General features: G+C 60.4%; 1 protein-coding gene across 1 annotated transcript; it reads right to left on the reverse strand.

Moving 5' to 3' along the window:
- Positions 1 to 1,735: 1,735 nt before the first annotated feature.
- LRRC75B (leucine rich repeat containing 75B) lies at positions 1,736 to 8,033 on the reverse strand. The gene is made up of 4 exons (XM_084993919.1): positions 7,838 to 8,033; positions 5,496 to 5,624; positions 3,948 to 4,063; positions 1,736 to 2,547 (listed from the first exon to the last, which is right to left on the reverse strand). The coding sequence occupies exons 1-4, from the start codon at positions 8,012 to 8,014 to the stop codon at positions 2,010 to 2,012; spliced, it is 960 nt and encodes a 319-aa protein (XP_084850045.1). The 5' UTR covers positions 8,015 to 8,033; the 3' UTR covers positions 1,736 to 2,009.
- Between the last annotated feature and the right edge of the window lie 4,461 nt (positions 8,034 to 12,494).

Raw genomic sequence — 12,494 nt, forward strand, 5'->3', positions numbered from 1 at the left:
ACGGGAACTCCTCTCGAGCTGTTTTGTGCTCCAGCTCGGCCAGCGCCTCGCGTGCGTCCATCTGAGAGGCGGGGAGATTGAGACCAGCTGCTGCTGCCTGGACTCTCCCAGGGCTCGCCTGGCGACATCCGGCCCAGGTCCCCACACTGTCCTGGTGTGAGTCTCTCCAAGCAGTCACCTTCAAGGTCTGTGGGCAGATGTCATCCAGGGTGGGCAGCGAGCTAGGGGGGGAGAAAGGCAGGAGGGACACAGATAGCTTGATGTTTCTCCAGCCAGGAGTTGCAGGACACGGGCTTGTCTGCCTGCCTGGCCCTAGGCTGCTTTCTCATACTTTGCCTCTCCGAGGCCCCTGCCACCACCCCACTCTGCGCTTTGCCTCCCCTACCCTGGGGTGGGTGGAGAGCCGAAGCCCCTGTCCCAGAGTGGGACACTGGGAGACACTGCTGTGACTCCCAAGCCACTGGGCTGGTCCTGTCTTTAAAGCACAGAGTCCAGGGAGGGCTAGGACCAGGATGGAGCGTCAAGAGCTGGAAGGGATGGTGGACAGTGGCCCTATTTAACAGAGGGGCGAAGGAAGGACCCAAGGCCCAGAGGAGGGGAGCAGAGTTGGGCTGAACTGGGTGCTCTTCATATTCTTTGGCCACCTCCCAGTAGGGCTTCCACCAAAAGCAGTGAGAGCAGTGGGCCTGAGCTCGGGCCAGCAGGCAGTGTAGGAGAAGAGCTCTTTTCCTGCCTGTCTCTTGCCTGGTCCTGGGGCTGACCTCACCCTTCTTGGCCATCTCCCTTCTGGCCTACCTCCTGCTGTGCATCCGGCTGCCTGGGCATGTGTGTAATCATAGTTGCCTATGGGCCAGAGCTGTGGGGGAAGGTCAACTGGTGGATCCGGGAAACTGGGCCCTGGGGGAGGACCCCCACCTTCTCCTTGGCCCTTAGGGCTTCCCTGCGCCACTGGGTCTCACCTCATTCAGCTGGATCCCAGGGCCCCTCTGCAGGGGAGACTTGGGCCATGGCTTTCCCATTCCAGTCTCAGTTCCTTTCTTGTCTGCCCTGCCCAGTGCCTAGGGGGGCTGGGTTCCAGCTCCCCCCACAGGGCTGGGAGGTGTCTGGTCTGGAGCCTGCCCTTGTGGCACTTGGGGAGACAGAGACGGGCCCCTGCTGGGAGCGGAATGCCTCCAGGGGCAGCCCTGGTATTGCTCCCTGCCAGGGTCCTCAGCTGCTGGCCTCACCCACCTCCACCCCTGTGTGTGCTCTCAGGGTCCCCATGGGGGAGGACTATGCATGTGGCCCCAGAGCCTGGAGGGAGCAGAAAGCTCTTTGTCTCTGGCCTGACATATCTCCTACCCCCATGGAGCTGCTCAGTCACCAAGTACAGCCTAGGGGTCTGGGTGCCAGGGCTGGTGCAGAGCACAGTGCCCTGTGCCTCCTGTTGGCACAGTCTTGCCCAGCCCTGGTTGGGGGGGAGTTTAGCAGCCTGGGTTCAGACATGAACTCTGTCCCCTTTGGATTCCTGACCTGCTCCTCCCCAGGGCCCTCCTCAAGGTGCCCAAGCCCTGCCCAGACGTGAGGGCCAGGTACCGGAGGTCTCCTCTTAACTCCTAGCTTGCAGATGTCTCCTCTTGGCTGCTTTGGTCTCCATGGAAACCCTGCCCAAAGAGCCCCTGAGGGAGATCAGTATGAGCTTGGTCCTTCCCTTTTGTGTGTGTGGGAGGGGTCCCCGAGACTATGGGGCTCATGCTCGGTGGCCCTGGGGCCCACAATGCAGAAAAGCTGAGGTGAAGGGGGCATCACCCTTTATTGTGTGGTCTGTACAGCAAGTGCTGGGCCCCCCTGCTGAGGAAAGGAAGAGACTGCACCCTGGACCGGCCATTTGGTCTCCAACGAGCCCATCCTCCTCTGTGCCCTTGACTCCAGTCTGAGCACTTCCCCTGGATCCACCTCCATCACCTGCCCCCCATGTGCTCAGGGGCATCGCCAGCCAATCAGGAGTGGGAGACAGGGCAGGTGGCAGGTCACCTGGCGCAGCAGGCCTGGGGCTTGGGCCTTGGCCCAGTGGCTGCAGAGCCCCAGGTGGAGGCAATAGTGATGGCCTCAGCCACACCGCCCTCGGGCTCCAGGTCCAGGCCCTCGTAGATGGTGGGCAGCGAGGTGTGCTGGCTTAGCCGCCGGCGCAGGCCAACCAGCAGGGCCTGGGGCAGGGAGGCCACATCCACATTGTTGCCCAGGTCCACCCAGGCCAGCACCGGGAACTTGGCAGTGTCCTTGATGGCCTCAGTGAACTCGCGGGCAGCAGCCCGTGTCAGACGGTTGCCATTGAGCAGGAGCTGGGTGAGGCGGGGCAGCGTCCAGAGGCTGGGCAGCAGCTGGTGCAGCAGCTCGTCGCTCAGCCCCGTGAAGCTCAGGTCCAGCACCGTGAGCCCCGCGCCCTGGCGGCCCAGGTAGTGCATGATGTGCTGCACATCCCTCACCGACAGCAGGATCCCTGAGAGGTTCACAGTCTCCCCCACTGCCGGCAGAGTCTTCTGGAGGCTGCTCTTGAGGCTGTGGGAACTTTGCAGGTGGGGAGGGACTGAGTGAAGGCCTGGGGCGGGCAGGTCGCCACCAGCTGCAGACAGTGACCCTTCAGGGCAGCCCAAGGGGCATGTCCTAAAGAAGGGCCCATGGGCGATGCTTGGGTTCACTCTAAGCCCTAGTCTCCTCTTTGGTTACAAGGGGACCTGGCTGTGAGGGTTAAGCGCACCTGTGTTAAGGCTCCATGGGCTATTGTAAAAACCTGCTGTGTGCCTGCATGGCCACACTGTCATGTCTGGCATCTCTTATTTTTATGCCAACCCAGTGGGATGGGATTGCGACCCTCTTCTGCAGAGGAGTGAACAGGTGCGGGAGGGGTGACGTCATACTTCCAAGGCCACACACCACTAAGGGGGAGCCAGGTCTCAAGTTGGGGTGCTCTGACCCCTGTGCCCACACTTTTTTTTTTTTTTTCACGTGCCACTCCTCCATGGTTGACCCTGTCAGAATAAGGATAAACGTTCCTGTGGGGGAATTGGGCATCAGGCTGGTCCCCAGCCTTGGGGCAAGAGAGGGAACAGGCCCAAGGTAAGCAGGAGGGCAGTGTTGGGGGTGTGGGTGGGAACCTGCCCTAGGGGAGAGTTTCCTGTGATCTAATCCAGGGGACTGAGGAGGGTCCCCCACTGCCCCCAGAACCCTCTCTAGGTCTCCTGTTATTTGAACATGGGCCCATGAGGCAGATAGGCCTGCCTGGGGCTAAGGGCGGTAGGAATACCTCCAGGGCCCTCACCTGCCAAGGCAGGGCTCAGTGTGGGTCGTTAGGCTCAAGGGGGATGGCAGGTTGGGGGGCAAACAGAGGAGAGCGCCAGGGCTGTGGTTCTGGGCCCTGGGCCTGGCTGCCAGCAGCCCGTTCCCAGGCTGAGTCTGTGGCCACGGGGCTGTGATGGAGTGATGAGAGGGGGACCCCATGGCAGAGTGAGCCGGTGGGCTTGCCCTGGAGGCTTCAGGTTTAGGCAGCCTGGCACGGAGTTCCCAAAGGGCTGCAGGAAACTCAGGGCAAAATGGCCTTGGGCAAGAGGCTCTGCTTCCCCCAGTCTCAGTTTCCTTCCCTGCAAAATGGGAATCATGACCAGAATCTGCCTTCCTCGCAGCCTGTCATGGGGACTCTTCTGAGTCCTGCTGAGGTCATCTCGGTCCAGGGGACCAGGCCCTGTGCCAGGTAGGGGGTTGAGGGATGGGCAAAGGGCAGGAGGCAGGTCACACGGAGAGCAGCTGGGCCTGGGGGCATCTGCGCCCGTGGCCACTGGCCAGTGACAGGGCCGTAATGCAGGCTGGGGCGAGGGGCCCACAGGCAGGGCTTTCATGCAGCAGCTCTTGCTGAGAGGTGCCTGTCCAGGGACGCTGGGTTAGTGTGATGGGCTGTAGCTGGGCTCCTTTACCTGATCTGGGTCTTCCTCTGGGGCGGGCCAGACCCTTGCTGCCGCCTGGAGTGAGGAGTGAGGTGGTAGATGAGCTGCTGGCAGATCCTGTCCGAAGAGTTCCAGAGCTTGTGGTCCTGGGGGGGCAGTGCAGTCAGGGGAGGCTGAGCCCCTCCCACCCCAGGGCCTTGGGGACCCAAGTGTGGGCATGCGCATAGTCACTCCTCACAGGTCACCGAGCCGCCCACTGGCGTTCCCCCTCCACCCCCACCCCCTACCCCGCCGTGGCCTGGCGCGGAGCCAGGGGAGGCTGCCCACTGGGAGCTGGACAGGCTGGTCTGAGGCCCGCAGTGCCCGGCGGGAGGAAGCCCAGACAATGGGCCCTTGTTCCCTGTCCTCAGGCCCTGGGCCAGAGTCTCGGGCTATCAGCCGGCTCCCTGTCCACCTTCAGCAACCCCCTGAGACTCGCCACCAGGGGAGGCAGGACCAGGCCCCTCCAGGGAGCCCTGCTCCACTGACGCCACCCCCAGGGAATAGGAACCAGCCAGGTCAGCATGCTCTTCTTCCTCTGTGTCTCCAAGCGAGACAGCGTCTGTGGGGCCTGGGTCTGGGCTGCCAGGGGGGAGGGCTAAGGTTTTACAGCACCATCACCTGGCTCATGCTTGGTCCCCAGTGGGCCCTGGTAGAGGCCCGGCTTGGGCAGGATGCGGGGTGCCCTGCTTTCCACAAAGCTGGCACCGAGCATGCTCCACCACCCAGCACATTCTTTCATCCAGTCCCTCTGTTAACAGCGCTCACACTGTTAGCAAGCCCCGAGGTCATTGTGATGGCTCTAGGCTAGCCTCAGAGAACCCTCGGTGACAAGTGCACATGGACATGGCAGTTCAGAACTGGCAGGGCATGTAGTGGGCACCCCTATTTGGGGCGGGGACTCACTGTGACGAAGGGCTGGGGGCTGGGGGCTGGCCACAGACTGTGTCAGGAGCACCTTCAGTGCTCATGGCAGGACGTCTGCAGGTGCTGACAGAGCGAGGTGGGATGGATATTCTAGCCAGATGTGGTGGCATGTGTTGGAAGATTGGAGGCTGCAGGTGGCAAGTGCCAACTCAATGTGAGGAGGGATATGCTTGTGGCTTGAGCTGCCATGGGCAGCAGTGGGCACTTGTCCCCCAGTGGGGGACGTGTGGACAAGGCTCCAGCTGAGGGCAGCTCTCTTCTGGCTCTGGGACTCGGGCTGGGTGTTTGGTTCCATCAGTGGACTTGTCAGAATGCTTTGTGTGTACAGGCGAAGGGTCCACATATGACTTCCAGCTTGGGCTCCAGGGTCTGGTGCGTGAGGCTGCCCCTCAGAAAACAGGTCTACCCGACAGGTGCCTTTTCAGGGCTGGGAAAGCACAGGTCATGTGTGCTCCAGCAGCTGGCCAGCCTAAAACACTGAAACTGGCATCACACCCTAGAGAGGGATGGGGATTTGCCTAAAGCCACACACAGCAGGCCAGGTGAGGGCCAGATCCCAGCTCTCAGCCCTGGACATTCCTGACCCCTGTCAGACACATTCCTCAGCCTCACCGACTTGGGGCACTGCAGGTCGCGGGCCAGGTTCATAAGCAGGTCGTGGGAGATGGGGTCCACCAGATTGAGGTAGGCCACGTTCCTATATAGGATGTCTGTGAGGAGGGTCCCCTCTAGGCCCAGGTCCTACAGGTGTGAGAGCTGAGTGAGCCAGAGGTTGAGGCCTCCTATCCCAGGCCCCAGCCCAGCCAGCCAGAGCCCTTCGCATCTGTTCCCCCCTCTCCATTCCCCCCATCCCGCTGAGGGCTTGCTGGAGTTCCCCCACAGTGGTGATGGACCACCTGTCCAGGGGAAGGTGGACCCTCTAGGTGATCAGAGGGCCAGTGCATCGGGGGCCTCAGGAAGGCAATAAGTGAGTCTGGGAACTCTTAGACTGGTTCCCTGGAGGTGAGATGTTCTGCTGAGACACCCTGGCTCCTCTGATGACCCCCAAATGCCACTGCCCTCCAGCATTTCCGTCAGGTCCCTTGCCTCTGTCCCCCTGTTCCTCAGCTCTCCCAAGCCATAGCTACCATCTCTTTGCTGGCAGGTCCATACAGTTCCTTTTGGGATAGAACGCTCTCAGCTCAGGCTGGTGGTATCTCACTTTCTGTGCCCCAGCTCAGTAAAGGGAGCCAACATCCCCATCCTCATGGCACTTGGGCCAGAGCCCAAGAATCACCCCATACTCTTCCATTAATGGCCCCACCATGCCCAGGCCACTGCTCAGGAGCTTCAGGCCTTATACCCCAACAGCCCCCTCCCAAGCTCCCCCTGTCCAGTCCCCCCATGTGCTGCTAGAGCTTTATGGAACATGTACTTGTGCTTGAACCCATAACCCCTTCACGGACCCAATGCTGTCAAGGTTGTGCCATGGCAGAGACTTGCTCATAGTGTACAGTCTCAGCCTCCCACCCCCGACACAGATCCCACCACTGGGTCTCTGGCCTGCTCTGGCCTTCCTGCCTTCACTTGGCCTCCTCTTCCTGTTATTCCCATAGGTCTGGGGTGGTGCTTTTGAGGGACATGTTTAGAGGATATACCTACAAACCAAGGGGCAGGCATTGCTAGGAGGGGCCACCCAGGGCAGAGAGCAACATGCTCTGTGCATAAGCCCAGGGCACAGGAATCCAGGCCAGGCCAGAGTGCCCTGGGGCCATAACCACAGAGTCCCTGTAGGTTATGGGGCAGGACAGGCCCCATAACTTCAAATCCCAACCTCTGGGACAACGTCGGGGGCAACCTAGCTGGTTCTCCAGCTCAAATGGCCATCCTGTGCCTGGGGCTCCAGATGCCATGCCAGGCAGAGATCCGTGTGCGGCTCTGCTGTTTGAATTTTAAACACTTTAAGTTGCAGATGCCAGCTAGAGAGGATCCAGAAGGGAGGGGGTGGCTGGTGAGCCTGGGCTGACCCAGACAGGGTCCCAGACCAAAGCCTACCTTCTGCTGGTCTGGACAGCTCCTCTTAAAGGGTCTTTCCCAGCTGCTGAACCCAGAGAAAGAAAAGCCAGTGCAGCAAGAGGAGCAGAGCTGGGAGACTGGAGTTTGGGCTCTGGCCTTGGCTGGCTTCCAGTTTGCTCTGTGACGCTAGTCTCACTATTTTTCTCCAAGCCTCAGTTTCCCATTTCTAAGCATCCACCTTCAGGCCAAAGACCACCCGCTGAGCTGATTTTAGTTTACAGAATGGGGCAGGTTGTGGTGGCAGCTGCTGCAGGGTGTAGGGATGTGGACAAGAGGGAAGTGGATTGTCCAGTGGTGATGCTGGGACCAGAACCCATGTTTCCACGGCTCAGGTACCTGGTGTATTTGGAAGCAGAGCTCCCTCCCTCCAGATGCGGTGCTGTCATGCCAGGTGTGTGTACTCACTGGGCATGAGCTGCCTGTTAAGATGGGCACTGTGTGCTGTGGCTGCCCTGCCATGGTGCCATGGTGAGGTTGCACCTGCTGACCTGTGGTGGGCTGTCACTTCCAAAGTCCTCTGTCAGGGTCCAGGGTAGCCCCTCCCTTCACTCTGGAGTGGCCAGCTGCTCTTCCCAGTGCCCCTCAGTACAAAGCGATCACACCCACCTGCCACTCCTGCCTGCCACCTCCTTTCTTGTTGAGGCCTGAATGCCCCAGGCTTGGGGCACCCTCAACACCCACAACTGACCTCAAACCCCAGAGACGTGGAGAGTTACAGGATCTCCTCCAAAATCACTGTCGCCCTCTCCATTCTAGCCCACTGCCCTCCCTCCCTCGCCCCCTGCAGCCAGTCTTACCCTCCCCTCTAACCCGCCCGGTCCTGGGCGCCCCAGGCCAGTCCCACATCGCCTCCCGCCCCTCCCCGGCCTCCACCCCGGCTGGCCCGCTCCTTCTCTCGCCTGGCACAGGAGGCGCAGCAGCTGCCGGGCGCGCTCGGGCCGCCGCTCGCGGAGCATAGACTGGATCTCGCGGAGCCAGCGCACCCGGCGCTCATAGGGAGCCGGCCCGCACCCCGCCGCCGCCCCGGCCTCCAAGCCGGCGTCAGGCCGGGCCCGCCGGCCCAGCCGCGCCCCCATGGCCGCCGTACTCTGGGGGGGCGCAGAGAAGGCTGGACACCCGGCCGTTTGCGCCCCGCCCCCGGCCCCGCCCCCCGGCCCGCCCTCGCCCGGGATCCGCAGAGGGGGGAGCCCCGGACACAGCGCTGCGTGCCTGGGCCGGGCCGGATCGGTGGAAGGGAGGAGGGTTCCTGCTGGAGGCCCTGGAGCTCCTATACTCTGTTTGGGGGTCTCGCTGGGGGAGGCCCTGTCGGTTTGGGGGTCTAGCTGAGGAAGGCCCTGGCTTCCCTGTCTCGAGGCGCAGGAACGGGAGCCGCCGGGGGAGGCTCTGAGCCGGGGTGGCGCCTGTCAACCCTCTGAGCCCCAGTGCTGATTGTGGAAGTCACATTGGGGGTGCCAAGAGCACAGGCCTTGGAGTCGGGGCGGGGTGGATGGGGGTTCTGCGGCCCTTCCCCAGCTTTAGGCAGTGCCTGCACCTGCTTTCAGAATCCCCACTCCCACCCCGCATCGAGCAATTGTAGTATCTAATCAGTCCACCGTTGGAGAGGACACTCCTGCATCGAAGTGTTGGGCAGACTTGGGCAGGCCTGTCCCTCTGACAGTCACCTGGGAGATAAATGGGATGGGGAGTGCTGGTCCACCATCTAAGCACAGCTCTGGGCAGGCCAGGAGCAGGCCAGCTGCACCTACCCCATGGCTTCCCTCCCAGGCAGCAGGTTTGAGCTAGGGACCCATTAGCTGGAGGGGCCTTTGTTGGAGGCCTGCTGCCCCTTATAGCACCCCCCACCCAGCTCTGGGCCCCTCATGTTCCAGGGCTAGGGAGCATTTGGTGCACCAGGCTTCAGACCTGGACTCCCACAGCAAGGAGGGTGCATCCAGCCTGGGAGGACAGTATAGCCCAGCAGGGGTGCCAGGGGGGTGAGCACAGACAGCCATGGGAGGAGGAAAGGATGGCCATCCAAGGGTCCTTCTTCCTCTGGGTTAAGAATTGTCCCCCAGGAGGGTGTCCAGAGACAGAGTCCTAGGCTCTGTGATTCCCCTGGGGCTGAGCCCCTGAGACAAGGCAGAGGGCTTACCACCCACTGAACCCTGTTGTTGCCTGCTGTTAGGTACCCCCATCAGGCCTGTTTCTGGGGCCTCCCTATCCTGGGTACCTCTCTTTCCTGCCATTTGCCAGCTGGACCCAGCCACCTCCCCTCCCTCCTCTGTAGCCAGCTTGTCCTGGGGCCACCTTGGCACCACAGGTTTCCTCCCTGGCAAACCTACATGATTGCTGGGCCCTCCTCCAGAGCCAAGGCGTCATCACTATACTGACGTGGTGGTGAAAGGGGCCAGAGACTTCGGCAGCAGCTCCATTGTTGCTCAGGGGCCTCCTAGACCCCTGCTGGCAGCCTGGTAAGACCTCCCCCCATCCCCACTTTCAGGTCTGGAGCCAGAGCTGGGATGTGTCCCAGATCCTAACCATATCCTTCCAGAGGCTGAGTCAGGCCTGGACATTGTCCCTTCAAATGTGAGAAGGCCAAGGTGGGGTTCAGGGTCCAGGGGAAGAGAGGGCTGATCCTGGAAGTCATGAAGGGGGCAATGCAGGTGATGGCAGAGGAGAGATGCCCAGAGCTTGGTGTTCTGGGGAAAGTGGAGAATACTCCCCAGCACACCGTCTTTCCTGTCCCACCCTCTGTATCCTTGGCTGAGAGATTCCTGGAAGACATTGTGCAGAAAAGGAGGGAGGGTGGCCTCTAGGCCCAAATCCCTCAGCCTCCCTTGGCGGGGGCGGGGGGTGGCTAGGGTGACTCTTTTTGGCCTAACCAGAGACAGAGCTGGGCTCTTAGGACAAGGGTGTGGCCTCCCTCTGTCTCGCCTCCATGTGTACTTAACTCGAGGCTGCTCTAAGCTGCAGAGCTGTATCTGTGGGAACTCTGTGGGTTGTGGAGGTTGTGGTGTAGCCCTCTCAGCCCCCAGGGTCGTTGTGGAGGTTCAGGGGCTTGGACCCAGACACCAGGGCAGCCAGTGAGCCTAGGGAACCAGAAAGTCAGGTGGGAGGGACACAGCCAGACCCCGGGCCCTGCTGGGGGCATCCTGGGCCTCAAGTGGGACCCACCAGGAGGCAGGTAGTACTGACAGTCGGTGGTGCAGCTGGAGTAACGGGGACCAAGGTCCAGATGACCCAGCAGGTGGGGCGGAGGGTTATGGACAGGGCTGCAGCTGGACCTGTCCCACCTTTGGGCCTCTTGTCTCCCCACCCAGTGGGATAGGCCAAGCTCAGGAGGAGGAAGGCCAGCCCAGGGCTGGTGGTACCTCAGCAAATAGCCAGGTGCCACTGAGCCTCTTGGCAGCCACGGCAAAGGATGCAGGATGGTTTCAGAACTCACTAGAAAGAAGGAAGCAGGCGGACACTCTATGGGGACAGTTTCCCCTGGAGCCGGCTCTAAGGGACAGGTGGTAAGCTTTCTGCAGACCCAGGAATCACCATGGGGGTCCACAGTTGTGGACTCAGGCCTCAGATTCAAATGCTGTGGACCTGCCCCCTTTGGGTATACACACATCGGCAAAGTAGGGAGCTGTATTAGTTTTCTGTGGCTGTCGTAACAAAGTACCACAGATGTGGTGGTTTAAAACGACAGAAGCTTATTGCCTCCCAGTTCTGGAGGCCAGAAGTCTGAGGCCAAGGTGCTGGCAGGGCTGTGCTCTCAAAAGTTGCCAGAGAAGCAGTTTTCTGTGCCTGTTGCTGGCATCTGGTGGTGGCCGGCAGTCCTTGGCACCCCTTGGCTTGTGTGCCTCCATGCTCACAGGCCTTCTCTGTGTCTGTGTCTCTCTTCACACATCCTTACAGGGACCCTGGTTATGGGATTTAGGGCCCCCCCTAACGCTGTATGAGTGCATCTTAGCTAATGACCTCTCTGAAGACTGTTTCCAATATGGTCACATTTGCAACTCCTGGGTGGACATGGATTTGGGGGGAAACTCTTCATCCTGCTACAGCAGCTTCTGCAAAACTGTTTTCCTGTCTGTAAAATGTGGGAAAGGAAATGTCCACCTGGCAAAGATCTTGCAGGATTGGATGGCAAGGAAGGCACCTGGCACACATGATGTTGGGTGTGTGTAGGTGCTAACTAGTCTTCGTGGTTTCTTAGCGAGTCGGCACAGCCACCTGACAGCCATCACACATCATTTGGTGGTGATTACTAGGCCCTGCGGTTACTTTAGACAAAGCAGCAGAAGGCTGACAGAGCAAGAGAGATGGAGGGGCTCTGAGTCCCAGGGGAAGCAGTCAAGGACCAGGAGGCAGAGGAGGGCTTCCAGAGGTGGCCTTGAGGTTGGAGTTTTGAGAAGAGTTCCAAGGTGAACTCCCAGCAGGAGGGCAGCACGTGAATCCTGGAGGAAAGGGCAGGGTCCCAGCTGACAGGGATTTATCTAGAGGGCCACGTGCGCCTTTGAAGTTTTTCAGTGGGGGCGGGGACTTCTCTGAGTGCTGGGGCTGCGGCAGGAAAGAGCGGAGGGGCTGGGCACCCTGAGAAGTTGCCAGGTGAGAGAAGGAGAAGATAGGAAGGGCTGCAGAGGTGGGACCACTGACCAGGACCAGTGAGGATGCTCGGACTGCGGCCCAGGACTAGGCTCTGATAACGCAGCTGGTGGAGACCGGGGGAGGGTAGCTGCCTAGCTCAGGTTTGGGCTTGTTGGTTGACCTGAGGCATCTGAAATGCCAGCCAGGATGTTTCAGCAGCAGGACCCAGCTAGAGAGTAACCGAGTCCATCCAGCGGGAAGGGGCGAAGGGAGCCAAGGAGATGCTGGGAAAAGGGGTACAAGGGGCAATTTCTGTAAGCCCAGCAGGCCGAACAGGGGGTGTGTGGAAAGAGTGGAGCAGTTGGAGATTCTGCTGTGGTTCGGCAGGTTAAGAACCTGACTAGGAACCATGAGGTTGTAGATTCGATACCTGGCCTCGCTCAGTGGGTTAAGGATCTGGTATTGCTGAGCTTCAGCGTAGTTTACAGATGCGGCTCACATCTGGTGTTGCTGTGGCTGTGGTGTAGGTGGGTGGCTGCAGCTCCGATTTGACCCCTAGCCTGGGAACCTCTATATGCCACAGGTTCAGCCATTTAAAAAAAAAGAAAAAGAGTGGGGCAGTTTTGGTATCAGTAAGAACACAGGTCCACTTTGCCCCGGGGAAGGGCAGGTAGGGGCCGGGGAGGGGGGGCATGGATGAGTGGGTGTTGCATCCCTCCCCACAACAGACAGGCGTATGCAGGCTCTCCGGGAGTCCAGGTCATATGCTGGGGTTGGGGCTGGGGTGTGGATGAGACTCAGCCCTCCTCCCCTACCCCCTGGAGCTTCCAGACACCACAGATAATTATGAGGTGATGTGATAAATGCTACCTATGCGGGGAGCCATGGGCAGGGAAGACAGGGCAGCCAGGAGAGGGGGCACTTATGACCTCTGAGCTGCCCCTCAGGAAGGCTCAGAGGCAGCTGCAGGCTGGAGGTAGCTGGCACTTACAGCAGGCT

This window comes from Sus scrofa, chromosome 14 (assembly GCF_054392235.1).
Source record: "Sus scrofa isolate SSC_HxYL_T2T_F1_AM1 chromosome 14, Sscrofa_HxYL_maternal_Yorkshire_Landrace_v2.0, whole genome shotgun sequence".
Classification (NCBI taxonomy): Eukaryota; Metazoa; Chordata; class Mammalia; order Artiodactyla; family Suidae; genus Sus; species Sus scrofa.